Genomic DNA, 18,196 nt, shown 5'->3' with positions numbered 1-18,196 from the left:
AACATGTGAGAAGAAAAACTGCACGTTGGAGGTGTTAATTGTCACCTTGTGCTGATGAAGCAGTAGCATTGTGAAGCATGGAGGAAAGCAACAAGAATAACAGGTTTAAAAAATGTAACATAGGAATGAAAGGCTGAAAGTAGCGTGCTTTCTTACCCTAAAGAGCTGAAAGGAAGAAATTTTAAGAGAAAGGAGACATAACAATTCTTACTTCATGAAAGATCACTGTAAAAACAGCAATGAACTGTGGATTATGGCTACTGGTAAGGTCAGGACTAGCACAGCCCTGCCATGCATAGGCATGGGAACAGTCCTGGAGCTGCCTGAGAGCTGAACGACCCTGGGACATTTCAAGAGACACTGAGAAGCTCGCCAGAGACACCGCCAGGAGGTCACCAGTCTGAAATCTCACAAACTGTTAAAACTACTTTGATCTCCTCTTCCAAGTAAGCTTGCAATGGCAGGTTGTGAAGAACTTTTAAGACCTGCCAAAGCATTGCGACAGACCCTCACTGTGGTTCTAGGCAAGAAAAGCAAAGTATCAACTGCCAGTGTAAGAGCTCGAAATGTTTCCTATTCTGCTATCTGCTTTCTGGTGATGGCAACAGAAATTAGGCAAGCCACATGCATAAGACAATGGAAAAGGATGAGGGATCAATAAAAGCATGTACACTTCTAAGAAAACAGAGCTACTCCTTGGATGGTTCCCAAAGGGCAAGCTATAATTATCAGGTACTCCCAAAATATTATATCTATTTTCAGAAGGTGCCGGGCTTCCTGCATAAAGTATCTCAGGAGCCAAAACAACGGGTGACAGCAGCAGGACTCTTGCTTTCAAGGACACCATTTCAGGCCACATCATTTGAGATGAGTCGGACACCATGGCAAGCTCAATGGTTATTACTGGAATAAGACAAAGAGCCTGATGCTTAGAAAGCTCCGATATACCCCAGCAGAAGATGCCTGTTTCACTAGGTCTGGGCGCTTCAGCTTTAAATAATAAATAAAGCATTACTTACCTTGAAGAACTGAAGCCCGAGGTGAGATTACAAAACTGAGATCGCTAGAGGAGGCAATACTATCAATAGTATTAGAAAAAGCAGTGATTTCATAGGGGTTGGCATTTTCTTCCTTTCATTTCTTTGAGCATTGGGTTGTTGCCAATAAGCAGATTGCAAGTCACGTCAGAAGCTTTAAACCAACCATAACTCTCCTTATGAAGCTCTCTTATGAAGCAACTGATGCTGCAAGATAATTCACTTTCCATAGAAAGGTCAAATTAAGAAAACTAGGAACATGACATCATTCATCTACATCACTTGTGATCCAGCCTTCACTTCTGCTGTCTTAGGGGCTTATAAAATCTGCTTACAACCCAATCAAACTCTACAGACATGAAATAGGATATCCTCAACAGGCCCCTCCCCTTCTCTGATGAAAAAAAATCCATCTTACACATGCAGAGCAATCCCACTTGCTCCTCCACAACCATCTCTAGCGAAAGACACATTAAATCAAGGATGGGAAGCTCCCAGAATCATCAAAAGCAAATGTCACAGAACAGAAATTCTCTCCATACATAAACATATTATGGTTTCAAGAAGGTCGATCAACCTGCATAACATTTGTATGAACATGCCATGAAAAGAAACCCATAGAAGCTATCACAGACAACATTTTGCGTAAACAAGAAGGGAGCCAGATCATTCATGCTATGCAGTGAGCAATCCAAGGAGTTGTAACTGTGTATTCAACACGGAAAGTGCTACATCATGTACTATGGTAGTACATCCATCAGATCGGATGAGGATCTGGGGGCAGATTTATTCTACAAACATTATTTTCAGACCAAGAGAGGTCAAAAAAGTCATAGATAGTAAATTCATTTTTCCAGGAACAAAATACTTTAAGGAACGAGCAGTTTGCCATGAACGTGAAAAAGAAACATCAGACTTTTTGGTCCAGAAGTGGTCACGCCTTACGTGCCTGTTTCCCATCTCCTTTTTATCTATAAGGAGATCCCAGCATGACTAGCTCAGGCAGAGATAGCTCTGCCATAGACACACAAAGCAAGGTGAGATGACCCATGTTTAAAGTCTTTCAAGTGCGTTGACCATATGGCCACTGAGTAAACTCAAGAAAAACCCAGCTGCAATAATTATTGTAACTAATTGCTTAACCAATACAACTTGTAATTCAAACATCAGTTTTGTAGCTTCTGCTTTAACGTCTCAGTATGCATGGAGGACTCTTCTCCCAGGCTGGTTATCTCCATACTGCACAGAACAGGCACTTCCTATTAAATGAAGTGGAAGAAGTGCCCCCAAGAGATGTATGACCTATCCGAATCACCCTGAGAGAGAAAAAGATCTTCTGAAGTTAAATGTAATTTTCAACTTCCACTAAACAGCATTAAGTATTTTTGCTTTTTTCATATAACCCGTGTACTCCGGTCTACCTGCTAACATTGAAAAAAGGCTTCCTTTTAGATTGTAGGAGCACTTGGCCTATCACTCGCAATTTCAGCTGTTAAAAATACTTTAACATTCAGCAGTAATTGCAGGTGAACTTTTAAAGCATTTGGCTTAAGCATTTCCACCAAAGAGCAAACTGCTCCCTTCACGGCACATAATCACAGCCGTTCCAAGGAAGCCATTGTAACCATGGGTTGCATTCAATATTTTCCTAATTTTTCTTAAACATTTCTCTCTTTTAGTGCCAATTACAGCTAGAAGACAATTGGGAGAAATGCTGATACTAAGGCAGTCTTTTGCATAAAAAAGGATTTCACACTCAGTTTACTTCAGCTTAGTCGTGAATATATCAGACCTTAAAATAAAAGAAATCCCTTTGGTTGTTTCTCCTGAAGTCTTAGCAATAACCTAGAAGGAACACGGCAGACTTAAAAGACTATATTTTATTTTAAAGGAACTAAATATTTCTTACCTTTAACAAAATTATGTGCGGCCTAAACCAAAAAGTAGTCAAGGAAAAAGGTATTTTCTCCCCAGGATTCTCTTATGACTAACCTATGGTCTGAGGCTGCTGGGGTGGGAAGGCCCTATAAGCTTCCTCTAAGGGGACGCAAAAGCATCTGCAAGAAGCAGGACTCCTGAATTCACTGAATACCTCCAGAAAACTACCAGGAACTGGAGAATTATATAGTGGATAACGCACTAGGACGTAAGAAAAATCATCCCAGTATTTGAAATGGGACATCAATACTTGCAGGTGTCATGGTACCTAGACAGCACGTCTCAGAGAGCAATCATTTCTGTAGGTTCTAATCTTTTGTTCCTTCTGGTCTTTTGTACAACAATTACTAGCAAAAAAGAGAAAAAAAATGCCTTGCGCCTTCTTTTATCATAAACAGAAAGCCTGAAAGAGGCTTATGAAAAAGACAGTAAAATTGGACTCTCTTTGTTCCTGGAGGACATCTGAAATGGCAGTGGGGAACCAAGACAGTGAAAAATGAGCAAATGAGATAGGAGTTAACCTACCAAAAACTTTATTTTATTTACTTCTGCTGACACTATTTAGTGCCAACATCTAATATGCCTTTTGGATTGAAGTTTTTCTTTAAAAATTCACCATAGTAACCTCTTCATTATGGAGATACCATTTATGAGTAAAAGACTCCTCAGCTGTCCTCCCCTGAAGATGGGCAATAACAGCCAGGGCATTTCTTAACATGAGAAATGAGACAAGAGGATACACACCATGTCTCAAGCCTCTCTTATGTATCCTAAAGACCCAAAATGCTTTTCTTATTGTGAAAATAACATGCTAGGAGATACCAGGCAATACAGAAACAGTGACTGAAGGAAAGAGTAAAGAAGGGAAGCTGCTCACATACAACTTGAAATATTCTAATACCAAATGTGGTGAATAATATATATTTTTAAACTTTTTAAATATAAATATAGCCATCGCTCACATCACATAATAGTCCCATGACTCTCCCCTCCCCACCGCTGTGCCCCACCCACAAACATGCACATCAACATCCAGTGTATTTTTAACAGCGGGGTTTGGGTACACAACTTCCTACAGGAAACGTTAACCTCGCGTACCCAAAGCGGCACACGGTGCACGACTGCTCGGTAACAGCAAAACGAAGGAAGCCCAAATACCAGAAAAATGTAACTCTCCCTGCAAGAGATGACGCACATAACGCCGCAAAGTTCCCTTGCACTGTGCCCATAAAGCAAAGGGCCTCTCCAGCGTGCAGCTTCCCCTCAAAAGATTCTTTGTGGATTTGAGCAAAGCATGCTTTATTCATCATAAACTCAGCTTACAAGTTCTGCACCCCAGCAGGTAGAAAAGCCCATCACAGAATCAAACTCTTAGAGGTTGTGATAAAACAGAAATATCTGCAAGTGCCATCCCGCAGCAGCGGAGACTCCCTGTAAAGTCACGTCCTCATGAGCCGAAGACTCTCCGTTAGAAGTCGGCGGCACAGCCTGCGGCACTCTGAAGCAACACATTCAAATAGAGAATTGAGCCATTTGAAGTCCAAACTTTTCTTTAGAGACGTCTGTTGGTCTTTATTAACCACCAGGGAGCCTCAATTGCATGCAAAATTGAGATGGATCAAGGCGTGAGAGGTAAAAGGGAAAAAGAAAAAAAAAAAAGTTTCATTTTTCAGTTTGGGATGGTTGGAAGGGTTTTCTCATCTGTTGTCAAAGAAATGAATGGCAACTTTTCAGATACACTAGAAAGCAGAGTCTTTGTGCTTTGCACGTCGCTGGTCACCATCTGGTGTGCTCAATTGCATCATGCAGAAATCAGATTTTTTTTTTTTTAAGAGAAAACATAATGATATTTCACTACTTATTCCAGTACTTTTTGTAGCAAACACTACACATCAAGGTTATCCCCCTAGATCTCCAGCCGACCCGGGCTTTATACCCCCAGCAGTAGGTGTGTCATGTTATAAGGGGCGGAGACAAGGGAGGGTCGACCCTTAACTCTTTCCGTACAGCACGTGATCTTCCGGTCGCCAGCCCTTATCTTTACTACATTTCCCCCTCCCTTAGCTCCAGTAGTTCTGGATCTTGCTGGGGAAGCTGCGTGTAAAATAATCGATATATGGTAAGACTTATACAGACACGCATCCGTTACGTTCATAGATTTTGCCCAGTCCAGCCAGTAGTTCGTCGCGGCTCCCTCATTACTCCCCCACACCATCAGGATGCATAGGGAAATGGTAACCTGTCAAGATAAGACTCAATAGATTGATTAATGTCTATACGGTCGAATATTTCGACTGGGTACCCATTCTAGCGTCCCTTTCTCGGTTTGCACACACGCATACCCACGTCCCAAGCAACGGAGGGAATAAGGCGCCCCCCATTCACGGGTTTGCAGGTCCCGTACTTGAACCAAAGGGTAAGGCCCTTCGTTCTCATCGAGCCGGAAATGTGCCTGGGTTGCAGTCTGGGTTTTATAGGTGTTCCCTCGAATGGTATGATTTAAGGTAATTAGTGCCGTCGTCAACAGACGCTGTGCCCGAAATAAGGGAGGGTCAGGGGGAGGGGGAACCCCTGTTCCTGGGCTTATCTTTTCCCCCTCCCTAAGTCGGTCGAGTAACTCTTTTAATGTGCGGTGCGCGCGTTCTACAATGCTTTGGCCCGTACTGTTATAGGGAATGCCATGACTCAACTGAATATCCCAGCGCGCGCAAAAGTCCTTTGTCTTCTTGCTGACATATGCCGCTCCATTATCTGTTTTAATTTTTTGTGGGATGCCAAGTTGCGCCATACAGTCCTGCCAATGTAAAATAACTGAGAGAGCATTTTGTTTAGCATGCATAGTCGCTAAAATAACTCCACTGCAGGTATCAACTGTGACATGCAGATACTTACGTGGATTAAAGGGTTCATAAATCGTAACATCAGACTGCCATATTTGGTTGGGCTGCAACCCTCGAGGGTTTACCCCTGCCTCCCAGAGGGGACCTTTGGAACACACAGGACAAGCAGCAATCACAGAGCGAGCATCTTGCAACGTAATGCCAGCGAGCCTAGCTAAACCGCGAGCTCCACAGTGGAGGAGCTCATGCAGGCGGAAAGCTCGCCTTAGGTTAGAAGTTTCTTCAACCGCCAGTACGCTCTTTGCTAAGCTGTCCGCTATTTCATTCCCAGCAGAAAGAAAACTCGGTATGGAACTATGACTATTAACATGGATAGGACAGACAGGAGCGGTTCTCATTTGCAGTGCGGTGAGCAACATTCCGGCAATCTCTGACGTTGCCCCAAGTGCCCATCGGCACTTCTTCAGTAACTTATATACATAGCAAGAGTCTGTGATTAGATCCAAGGCCTCTTCGGGCCATTGAGTGAGAGCCATCCATACCGCCTTGGCCTCAAGATACTGCACGGATTGCCCTTGATCTTGATAACTAATGTGGGTCCACTGACCATCCTCCTGCCATGTAACGACAGCTTTCCCAGTAATCGATGACGCGTCGGTAAAAACCGTGCGGCCTCCGGTGGGTTGTTCAACTATGGCACTAGCTGGCAAAAAATGGAGTACCTGGATTATCTCCCCACAGGGGTGTGGTCTTAGACCTTCAATACGACCCGTAAATTCAGCTATCGCCGCTTGCAGGAGCCCCACTTGTGGAAGTACCAACTCCCACTGTGCCAAAGAACAGGGCAATGCGATGACCTCCGGGTCCTTCCCTGTTAAGTGTTGAGTTTGCCTCCGACAGCGGAGAATAAGCTGGGATAATAATGTTGGCCAAGAAATTAAAGCCGTCTTTGGTTTGCCTTGATACAACCAAGCAAAAGGCCAGCCTTTTTCACCATTATTTTGAATTAGTAAACCATGGCCAGCGGTATCGGTCATGTAAATCAGGGCAGTGACCGGTTGTTCAGGTGTAAATCGAGCGAGACCCCAATGCTGGGCTCGCTCCATAATTGTCCTAAGAATCTCCTGATGGTTTCTTGAAAGAGTCCTTGGAGCTAGGGGGAATCTCCTCCTTTCAGGAGTTGATATAAGGTAGTCATTTCTGCCTCAGATATTGGAATAAAGTTTCTAAGCCACAATAGTTGTCCAATTAATTTTTGTGCCTCATGGAGTGTTGTCACTGTAGTCCGAATTTCAAATGATTGTGCTGTCACGCTTCGTGGCCTCAGTTGAGTACCTAAATACTTTACTGCACGCCCTACCTGTGTTTTCCGAGGCTCAATGTGTAACCCATGTCGCTCCAAACTGACTATCAGCTGCACGCGTGCCTTTTCCAGTAACTCCTCTTGGTTGGACGCCAGTAACACGTCATCCATGTAATGGAAAATGATGACCGTAGGGAAATTTTCTCGAATAGGGCGTATCGCAGCAGCTACAGCAATTTGACACAAGACTGGTGAGTTTTTCATGCCCTGGGGTAACACCTTCCATTGATATCTGGCGCACGGGTGTTGATTGTTAGGCTCAGGAACAGTAAAGGCAAAGCGTACTCTATCTTCTTCATGCAAGGGAACACTAAAAAAGCAATCTCTAATATCTATAACCACTATTTGATAGTCAGGTGGAATCATGGCCGGAGAAGGGAGGCCCGCTTGTAGCGGACCCATGTCTTGTATACATGCATTAACTGCGCGTAGATCATGTAGCAGTCGCCACGCTCCCGATTTTTTCTTTATCACGAAAATGGGGGTGTTCCAGGGACTTGTAGAGGGTTCGATGTGTCCTGCGTCAAGTTCTCGTTGTACCAATTGTCGAACAGCCGCCCTCTTTTCCTCTGTCAATGGCCACTGCTCTACCCACACTGGTTTATCTGTCAACCAGGTGAGTTTTAATGGGCGGACACAGGCAGTGGCCATTATGATAAATTTGTACGCAGCACTATATTCATCTTCTGCAAGCAACATCGTCCCAAGATGACAATGGGTAACTCAGCAATGACAGGGTTACACCATGCTACCCTAGCTTGTCCAGATTCCGGATCCTTCAACATAATTTGCATTGGGTTCCTGCTTTGATGCGAGGTCTGCATGCCTCCCACGCCTTGCAGCGAACCTCTCGGTTTGAGTGGCCAATCATCTGGCCATAGATGTGATGGGATTACTGTAACATCCGCTCCTGTATCTAAAAGGGCTCTTAACACGAGGCGTGGTGTTCCCCCCAACGCTGGGAGCCATGGGGTAACTATAATATCTACTTCTGGTCGTGTGGTCATGTTTAGGGTGAGTGCCACATACGGCGAGGCTCTATCCCCAGCCTCCTCTATTGCGCGCTCCCATCTCCCCAAGGCAGCTGAGTTGGATATTGCATCATTGGGACCGCAGGCGACTGTGCTGGTCCCGGGGAAGGAGAGACTCCCTGTGCCATACATTGCGCTGCTGTCGTCGGGCCTGCTGAGCTGATCACTGGGGCAGGTGGGGATGGCACGGCCCTCAGCCATCCCCTCTTCTCGTTTCCCCAGCCCGGTCTCCTTTGCTGACTCCCCGATTTGCACTGTCGAGCTCTGTGGCCTAGTCGCCCACAGCGCCAGCATCGTAGGTCTCTCTTTCCTTCCCCTGTTCCGGGGGTGTTTATTTTTGAAGGGCATTGTCGCGCCATGTGTCCTTGCCCCCCACACCTATGGCACATAAGTCGTGCGCCGCGGCAGGCCGCATGGACTGCGGCCACTACCGGTTGCATACTTTGCGCCTGTTCCTGTTCCAGCACATAACGAATCATCTGTGAAAGCGTGGTCCCTATGGGTAACTGTCTTAGCAACACTGCAGTTTGTGGGTTTGCTTGCGTACGTGCACAGTCAAGCAATATTGCCTCCTTAGCCTGCTCAGGAAGTCGAGCAACCTGGAGCGCCGCTTGCAGCCGGTCTAAAAACTTTGTGAAGGGCTCACTTAACGATTGCCGTATTTGGACCCATGGAGGCTCCCTTTTATCAAGAGCTGCGATGATGCGTATTGCTTCCTGGGCAGCTTTCGAAGATGCAGCAAAATCGCGCCCCCCGCATTCGCTGAGCCTGTGCCTGAGGAGTTGCGAACTGCCCTTCACCCATCAGCTGCTCTAAAGTCACTCCTGCCATGGGATGGTTGGCCTGTTGCGCCTCAATAACAACTTGGGTGCACCGATTCCTCCACTCCTCCCTAAACAATACCATCATCGAGGGGGTCAATACGGCCCGCATCAACTGAATGATATCAAAAGGTGCAAGCGGCGTTGCAAAAACACAGTCTAATAGGACTTGGGTCTCTGGGGAATTTAATCCATGACTTTTCACCGTTGTGACCAATTCTTTCACCAACTTTGCATCTAACGGTTGCCACTCATATCCTCCACCTGGGGCTGCTCGGATAGGAAATGCTTGAATCGGAGGGGCCTGGAATCGCACTCCTTCCAAGACACAATTTTTTGCAATCATCTGCCAATCTGTCCCGTTTGCCCTCTCTTTCGGCATTCCCCCTGGCATAAGACTTTCCGCATTTGCCACCACCCCTCTCAATCGGCTGATCAATGCCTCGAGTTCCCTTGAAACCTCGTTAGTCCGTCTCGGAAGCGGGGGCGGATGAGCAACAATCGAGGATCCCTCGTCACCCCCTTCGCCCTCACTGCTATCAGAGCTCATGGGGTAATCGTGTACAGGCTCCCTCCACTGTGAGGGAATACCAGTTTGATTTCCCATTGCCCTAGGGATAGGGGTTCCCTCTGGTGGCTCAGGTATCACTGACAGTGCCGGGGGAGCCCTACCACCCCCTCAATGTCCTGCGCTCCGCTCTCTGTGTGTCCAGCACTCGTCGATCACTGGGATACAACGGGGCGTCCTCAGGTGTTTTGCCTTCTTTTTCTCCTTCCCGCCATCTTCCTTCACGTAGTTCACGATACTGCTGGGATCCCACATCAGCCCCCGGGACCCAATCCAGCAACCTATCAGTCAGCTCCCTTTCCACACATTGTTGCAACTGCCCCAGGGGTATTGAGGAAGTGGTAGATCCACCGGTGCAGGAGGTGCCGAAGGTTCCGTGGGCGGCCGCTCTAAACTCCCCACTTGTATCGGGAACACCTTTCCCGACTCCTTTGTTCCCGCTGCGCCATAGTCTCCCTGCACCTCCCCTTCCTCCGTTGGCTCAGCCCCCAGTAACAACGGTTCCGTCTGTGTCCCACAGGCCACTCCTTCCCAGCCAGCCTGGGTCCCCTCCGAAACTAAACTTGTTGGCTTTTCGTTCCCAGGAGATTCCTGCCCCATCAGCACACCACGTGCAGCAGGTCGGCGCCGCCTTGCCGCAAACCCCCGCTTGAGCACCGTTGTCGTTACCGACTTTAGTACCTTTATGAGTTCCGCGAGCTCCATCGCTGTTGCCTGATCACGTCGGGGTCACCACTGTGTAGCAAACACTACACATCAAGGTTATCCCCCTAGATCTCCAGCCGACCCGGGCTTTATACCCCCAGCAGTAGGTGTGTCATGTTATAAGGGGCGGAGACAAGGGAGGGTCGACCCTTAACTCTTTCCGTACAGCACGTGATCTTCCGGTCGCCAGCCCTTATCTTTACTACACTTTTTGCATACTAAAACTTTGGAGTCTTTAAATCATTGTAGCTCCAGTCTATCACAGATGTAAAAATGGCTTCGCTTACTTGTAACTGCCATATCAGATCAGACCACTTGCCTGTCTTGTGTGGCACGCTGTCTCCCGCGCTGGTCAGATAACAGCTGCTTCAGAGGAAACTGTGCACGATGCTGCGATAGGTAGCTGGAGAATAAGTTGCCCAGAAGTTCCTTCCCCAAACATCTGCTTTGCGTGCAATTGCTGTTAAACTGGGTTCTTCATCTTGGCAAGAGATTATACTGCTCTTCAGCTTCTCCTGGAAACTGACCCTGGGACCCAGACTGACAGGGATGGTGGGGGGCTGCCCCATGATGTTAGGCAGGTCCTACCTCAGTGCTTGGAAACATCTGTCCCTTAAAGCTCTGTGTAGCAAATATGTCCTACAAAAAGGGAAACTTTAGGGGGTTTTTAATTTTTTTTTTTAAATGTTTAGCTCGAGATGCTAAATACAGAGGTTGCAAGAGTTCTCAATTTACAACGCCGATACTTGGAGGAAGTAGTTGCAAGTATATGCTGTGACCAGAAACTTCCTGGCGGGTGATGGGGAAGCAAGAACATGAAAAACTGGTGAGGAAGACATGTCAATGCACAACATAGAACAAACTGGTACTGCAAACCACATCTCTGATTCAGCAGAACATGCCAACTGCAGACTAATTACCAAGGAAACGGGATACCCACCATGATCTTCTTGACATGTAGATGTAACAAATTCAGCGTAGTGCAGTAGCCTACATAATGTAGTTGGCCTACAAGCAATGCCACAAAACTATGATTTTACCTGGTCAAGACCTCTTCATAGAGGGAACACTTTAAGCTGGAGAAACAGCATAAGGCTTTACAGGCCTTTACTGGTTTGGGTCGATCACATTATAATTGACTGTTCTGTCGTCCGTGACATAAAGTTACCTGGAAGTCGGAAAGGTGCTGCACCTCCTCCTGCAGTTCAGTCAATCAGAAATGGCCTTGAGAGCCAGCTCGCTGTTCTGCCAGATTGGCACCGCAGATGTTCAGCCCTGAGAAACCAACTGAAATTCTGATGCGATGCTTCCTGCGCACGTCACAGTGCCGCTCGGTGTAGAGAGCGGTCTTGCATGCTCACAGTCCCTCGGGTGTCCCAGAGAACTGGGGCATCTCCCCTTACAGTAGCTCCAGCCCATTGCAGATTCTCTTTTCCCATCTCTTTCTCCAAGATTCCAGCCCTTTTGTATTACTTCCCATCTCTCCACAGCCGGCATCAGTTCAGGACACATCCTCACCCCTCCCAGTCACTCCACTGCATCCTTCCAGTCGGTGTAAGAATCTGGGAGAGATGTACACCCTTGCTGGCGATGCTGCTTCACAGTTTACCAAGGGCTGCGTTACACACACGTGGAGGAAACGGAGCGAAACAACTCTGAACCATAGCACAAGGCTTGTGGTCTCGAGCCAGGATGTTTGGACTAGGACTGTAAGGGGAGACCTGGTGGGGGAGGGCTCATCATCACCTCTAATCGTGTAACACAGCATCCCTTGCAACACCTAAGCTAGATCTCCAGATTTGCACTACAGCCAAAGGAGAGCTGGTGGCACATTCACTGCGGCTTCAAACACTGCTTATCTGACCAAACGTAGCCATTTCCTTTAGAACAAGGTGAATCACCCAGATACACAGATGCCATCGCATGGCTCCGTTGACCCAGAGAGGAAGCGCTGTGTGACTCTCACACAGATAAGCTGATGTTACAGAAATCATACTTAATGCTGTCAATCTTACCACGGTATCCACTTTCTGAGCTTAAGTTTCCACCAGCGCTGGTTAAACCAGCTGGAGGTACACCAGCGCTACTGGGGAGCATGTCCCATCCATAAAAGAACAGCAGCGGTATGGGTAAAGCAAACCCCACGGGAAACCCTTCAGGCTGCTGAGACGCAATGTTTTATTCCACGCAGAACCGGAGGACGAAGGGCCACAGCTGAAATTACAATGGCACAGTGTCACTTAACCATTTGTCACTCTAGGCTTGAGCTATAATAAGGGTGTCTTTGTACGGACACAACAGTGATTATGGCAAAATATTTGAGCTAACCACTGGAGAGGTCAGTACAAGTTTAATCGGCAAAAAAGTCTCTTCTTCACTGGGGAGCCTGGTTTTCACCGAGCCCTTTGCTTTCCAGCCACCCGGTTACTTCCTTTCTTCCCCTTCTTTTTGGGGGAGCCAGGCCAGGCGAAGCCCCGGAACTCCAAGCAGGCGGGGGCATTGTGGCAGATGTAGTAAGCGTTGAGCATGGCAGCTGGGCTGAGGATATCCACTTCCTTCACCACCTTCTTTGCTTTCTTTTTGGAGCTTTTGCCTTTGCCACGCTTGGGTTTGCTACTTTTAACCGCCTGCAGAGAGAAAATGACCACAAAAACACTCACTTTAGTCCTGCATCTTTATGGTCTCGCTTCAGGGTAGAGGATCCCAAGACATCCCAGAACAGCTGTTTCATTGCATCTTAGTCCTGGCTCGCAGTATTAGCTCAGAGCCCCTCACCACAGACTCCTGTACTTTGTGGTGATTTTATATACGGACTCCCAAGCATTAATAGACTTTCACCAAATCCATATTGGCTCTACAGGCTGCAAGAATCTTTAAAGTCATCAGACAGGGCTAATTAGTGTTCCCCTGTGCTAAAAAAATCTTTGTGCACAATGGAAATCATACATTCTTTTCAACTGATTTTTTAATTAATGCATTACAATACAATCCTAAAGTAAACTAAGCCTATGTTGTGTGTTCATCCACTACTGTCTGTCTGCTTGTGACTCTGGATCATAAACCAGAAAAGCAGGTCTCCCTTCTACAGCTGTGGCCTTTTCAAGGCTCTGTGACACCGTTGCTCTTCTACCATTAGCGGTAACGCAAATTTAAGCTGCCATTCCGTACATAGGAAGGAGGTGTTGCCAAGACTCACCCAAGCCCTAGAGCGGGCCAAAAAAATACTCCTGTTAACTCCAGCTGATTAGCGCTGGTGCACGAACACCCAGCCTCTTGCCTCTGCGAGGGATTTCCCAGAGTCTGATTCACTCCCTGGACTGTTTTCTCACCCATCCTGGCCACTCCTCGCAACAAGCCCGGAGCGCGTCTGCACGGAAGACGCTGCCTCCAGGTATTGAGCAACAGAAACCGGGTCAGGGACCCAGAGGCATCTCTCATTGCTGCTGTGTAGGCAGGAAAATGGTGGTGGCAACATGGAGCCAGAAGGTGGGCAGCGTCCTGGGAACATTGAGGATGGAGCAACAGCTACTCCCAGAGAAAAGGCCGAACAGGAGTATTTACACATCATGAGTGACTGAAAGTATTTATCTCTGGCCCAATGCCAAGAGCACTTTCAGTACGCACCGAGTCACTTTACGCATCTGCCCATCTATTTCTGTTATTTGCCTAGTTTTGCACGCTGTAATTAAATGCAAGCACTTCATTAGAAAGAATTAGCACAGATACAGCCAGAAAGGCCACATGGAACTGTCAGCTGGGCAGAAACTAGGGGAAGGCAGTATACGTAGCGTATTTTTCATGGTGTCAAATCTAAAGAGTCCCTTTACAGCTCAGTACTGTTAAGTGCAAAAGAGACAAACATTTGTGCTCTGAGGTATGAGAACACAGTCGGGGTACAATCTTCAGCATCAGCCGAGACCACAATGTGAAGGAATATGTACAGGTAAAAGAAAAAGAAAAAAAAAAAGTCAAGAGTTCTATATAAAACACACAGAACCGCTGTCCACAGAGGGAAGAAAGAGACAGAAAATACAGAGTGCAAGCTGCAGCTGATGGTAGATCGTTCCCCAAACCTTCAGTCATGCAGACTGCAAACTACTTGAACTCAGGCGTACATTAGAGAGGGCGACAAGCCTTTTTTGCAGACCTTAATTGGATAGCATTTGTTGAATACTTCATGTGCTGGAATGTGCACACTTCACAGAGTAGATGCTTATGTCAGATTTTTCAACCAGTCACCTGAATCACACTCCCTATTTACACACTCCCAGCAGAGTCACTGGTGGATTTTGCGAGCATGATTAAGTTCCTGGTCAGAATTTGGCCTGTAGCTGATCTTTCAAAATAAAAAAGGTGCTTACAGGTAAGGGCAAATTGTTGTCTAAGTCAGCGGTGAGAACCAGGGAATGCCTTTCGTCTAGAGCAGCCTCACTGCTCCTGCTGTCCCTCTGCAGCGGATACCTCTGACCTCTGGGCTTTAAATGTTCTCAGTCATTGTTAGCAACTGTCTTGTCTTCTGTTTCCTGTTGCTCATGAAACGCGGCACTGGTAAGCAGCAGTCTGCAGTCAGCTCACACATTCGAGCACAACCTCGAGCAGGGGTTCCCGAAGCGTGGGAGGGTAACAAGCTACAGCACAGCATCACGAATGCTGTCAGAAGTAACACCTCGTGCGTGTACACGCACCTACGGCAGTGCCAGAGCCAATGCTTGGCGCGCCAGCTGACAATCCCGGGATTTCTTACGGATTTATCAGGGAACCAAAGGACACGTGATGCTGAACAGAGTGCAGTTCTTTTTCGGCGTGTAGAGGTAGGACTCGCACAGATCAGACTTCCTACCCTGATCTCTTGCGAGTTTTTAAATTACAGCCCAGCATGACATCTGAACACTCTTCAAAAGTACTGGGAAATCCATGTTTGTGCAGCATTTTCATTCACCCACAAGCAAGAAGATTTGAGGCTTTATAGGATGTGGGCAAAATTTTACAGCCTGTAGCCAAGAACAAGAAGAAAAGCTAAAAATTGGAATTGGGTGCATACTTGCACACAAAGTGAATTTGGACAGGGCGGTTTATGTCCTGCAGCCTTGGGAAAGAACCTTTTGGATAATAACTCCATTTCCTTACAAAGTGTTATCAATACTCTTCAGAAGAATCAAACCTGCATTACCATGGCTAGGTCCTTTTACTGAGCGGAGGGACTCCACGTCAAGCCCTGAAGATGGACCCTGCAACACACAATCACGCAGTGGGTTACATGCTGTGCTGAGCACTAAACTTTAAAGGGGGGGAAAAGAAAAAAAAAGAGTTAAAGTTCAGCCCTTGCAAAAACAGGTCGAGGTGTGTCCTACCTAAAAGCATTTTTTTGCAGAGAATCACCCGTGAAGTCATCTACTAACTGCCAAATTCCAGGACTCTGAGCTTTTCAGCAAAACTCTTGAGATTTTCCTCTAACAATGCAAGACTAGACAGGGAAAAAAGGAGAGCCTGAACCTCAGCTCGGTGCCAGCGACCTGGAGAAGGTACTCACCGAGCCCTGAGCTCAGGGCCGCGCTGCTCCAGGCTCGCCTCACCCACCCGGCCCCATCCCTGCTTGCAGGGAGGCGCAGGCAGGACCTTACCTCCCTGTCTCCACAGCACAGGCTGAAGAAACGAAGCCGTGGAGGGCTTCCCCCACACCCCCAGCCTGAAAAGACAACGAGTTCTCCACAGCCTTCCCCCCCCCACACCGGCTTGAGAGACACCCGTCCCGCAGAGACACAGCACTCCAGAAATAAAATTAAAAAACACAACGCTTAAGCGCAGCCCACCGGAGCCCCTGCTCTGCCTGCGGCGGGCCCAGAGCACTGAACGGGTCCGGGATCCCGGGTCCCGACCTCCCCTCACGGCCGCCGCTGAGCGCTCCCCCTCGTTTACCTCCCCGCTCCGCGTTGCCATGGCGCCCACCCCCCGCCGTGTCCCCAGCCCGCGCATGCGCACTGGAAGGCGGGAAAGCAACGGTCGCAACGGCCGCAACGGCCGCCTCAGGAAAAGGGCGGGAAAAGTTTTTCCGGGGCTGAGGGGAGCCGCCGCCGTCCCGCCCTCGGACGGAGCCGGGTGAGAAACAAAGCACAAAGGGGCCAACCCCACCCACAGCCGAAAGTACCAGCGAAAGGTCATAGGGAACGAAAAAAAAAAAAAGTACCACAACAACTTACAGCTGGGAGGAGGAGGAGGGAAGGAAGTTGTGCTTTTCAAAGGTTATGGGAAAGACTGGCGTTTGGTAGACTATTCAGTTAATTTTCACGGTTTTATAGGCAAAAAAACCTCATGCTGGGAGATGTTATGCCTCAGCTTCCTGCCCCTGCTGGGGGAGGCGCAGCCCCCGCCTTCATCCTCTCTGATACTGTGGTGTGAAGATGGCGGGGGCTGTCTCTTTGTTTCACCAGCTGACCCAGCACCCTTTACCGCAGAAACATTTTTAAAAACAGCCTCTGCTTTTGGCTCGTTTGCGAGCCACGCTTTCGCACAGCAGGCACCGAAAACTACGCGTAATAGAGTTTGGATGTTTTCAAGAAATCCCCATGCAGTGGTTAAAGTTAAGCTGAGGTCTGAGACCCAGGGAAGCGATGGAGGTGGAGGTGTTGGAGGGAGGAGCAGGCAGCTGCAGGGTTCATTTCAGTGCCCTGCACCTTTTTGGACGCATTTTTTTCACAGACAGGATACTAATGCTCCTTGATACCTTTTTTTTTAAACTTTGGAAAAAGGACAGGAGACAGGTGTCTCTTCTGCATCCCTCAGCACCAGGCTTTCACTTGCAAAGTGCTAAAAATCAAAAAGCACAAGTGAAAAATATCAATAGGAGCCGAATCGCCTCACAGGAAAAAATAGCTTATAATTATACTATTGCCAAACCCCAGCACATCACTGAGTCTGCCTAGATCATGGATTTATTTTTATCTCAAACATTAACCTCTCCAAATCTGCTCTCTGGTACATAAGCCCATAGGATGCACTTTATCATATTGTAAAGCTCTTCTTCCAAATCTTGACAGGTAGGAGCTTGGAGGGATTTTGATTTTAGTGAGATTTCCTAAGGAAAGGGGGCTTGCATTGGCACACAGGTTGCCCGTCAGCCCATCTGCAATAACTTCTGAGCCAGCTGGCCAATTCCAACCAATATTGACACAGAAGTAAGAGTTCAAATACATGAATTCCCTACATGTTTCATGAAAATCATCAGCTGCACAGAGTGTGGGAGAGAGGCACGATTAATGTCTCCGCTGAGGAGATGTCAACCTACCTCAGCCCATTCCTGGGCTGTTTTGCAGGCACATGTGCTATCATTGCAGTGGGGAGGACAGAGCGGTATTTCAGGGCAGTCAAAGATGAACGTGTAGGAAGGCAGCTTTATTTCAGACCGATTGATTATAACAAAACCAAGAATTCTCTTAATTTTGGGAGCTGGAGGCTATAAAATAAGTTTCAAATATCGGAAAAGCTCATCATTTTAATGCAATGGTAAGTACTGAAGACCAACGTGTAATTTCTTTTTTTAAAAAGCACTTTTGGGAATAGAGGTGCCTTTACTTTTTAATTTGCCTATTGGACATAACAGCTGTCCAGTCTTTGTTTTCTCCCCGGTATGAAGTTTGTACATATTAGAGTCTGCCATGTACAGACATTTAAATAAATCAGCATTGGTAGGGACTGTGAGTAGAGGATTGTAAATCTGATTCACAAAAATATCCAACCATCTTTCCCACTCTTCCTGGCAGCTACAGAGATTGTTGGGTTTATTACAAACACAAATTTCCATCTCACGGAATTATAATGATTTACAAGCATTCACCCCTTGCTTTGGATGCTGTGAAGTGATGCAGTGGTTAGCAGGTATGTGGACTCTATAAAGGA

At 47.1% G+C, this 18,196-nt stretch overlaps 2 protein-coding genes and 1 long non-coding RNA gene across 8 annotated transcripts in view; 1 reads left to right on the top strand and 2 right to left on the bottom strand.

Moving 5' to 3' along the window:
• Positions 1-18,196, top strand: part of LOC148054479 (uncharacterized) — a 35,236-nt gene that overhangs the window by 7,728 nt on the left and 9,312 nt on the right. The window lies entirely within an intron of this gene.
• SMKR1 (small lysine rich protein 1) lies at positions 10,516-16,985 on the bottom strand. Of its 6 annotated transcripts, none has more exons than XM_087766755.1 (4): positions 16,220-16,386; positions 15,655-15,767; positions 15,474-15,531; positions 10,516-12,930 (listed from the first exon to the last, which is right to left on the bottom strand). In XM_087766755.1, exons 3-4 carry the CDS (start codon positions 15,474-15,476, stop codon positions 12,697-12,699), a joined length of 237 nt encoding a protein of 78 aa, XP_087622881.1. In that variant the 5' UTR covers positions 15,477-15,531; positions 15,655-15,767; positions 16,220-16,386; the 3' UTR covers positions 10,516-12,696. The 6 variants fall into 6 exon arrangements, with proteins under 6 accessions (XP_087622881.1, XP_087622882.1, XP_087622883.1 ...); XM_087766756.1 differs by lacking the exon at positions 16,220-16,386 and adding an exon at positions 16,114-16,174; XM_087766757.1 differs by lacking the exon at positions 16,220-16,386 and adding an exon at positions 15,925-15,977.
• The window catches only part of STRIP2 (striatin interacting protein 2), a 35,098-nt gene continuing 29,699 nt past the window's right edge, over positions 12,798-18,196 (bottom strand). The window contains exon 22 of the transcript XR_015706685.1: positions 12,798-12,930. The gene's annotated coding sequence lies outside the window, so the exon portion shown is untranslated. The remainder of the gene's footprint in view (positions 12,931-18,196) is intronic.

This window comes from Nipponia nippon, unplaced genomic scaffold (assembly GCF_047370975.1).
Source record: "Nipponia nippon isolate SJK-2023a ecotype South Korea unplaced genomic scaffold, ASM4737097v1 scaffold_3, whole genome shotgun sequence".
Lineage (NCBI taxonomy): Eukaryota > Metazoa > Chordata > Aves > Pelecaniformes > Threskiornithidae > Nipponia > Nipponia nippon.
Note: the sequence above shows the minus strand (reverse complement) of the source record. Positions and strands in the feature narration are given on the sequence as shown.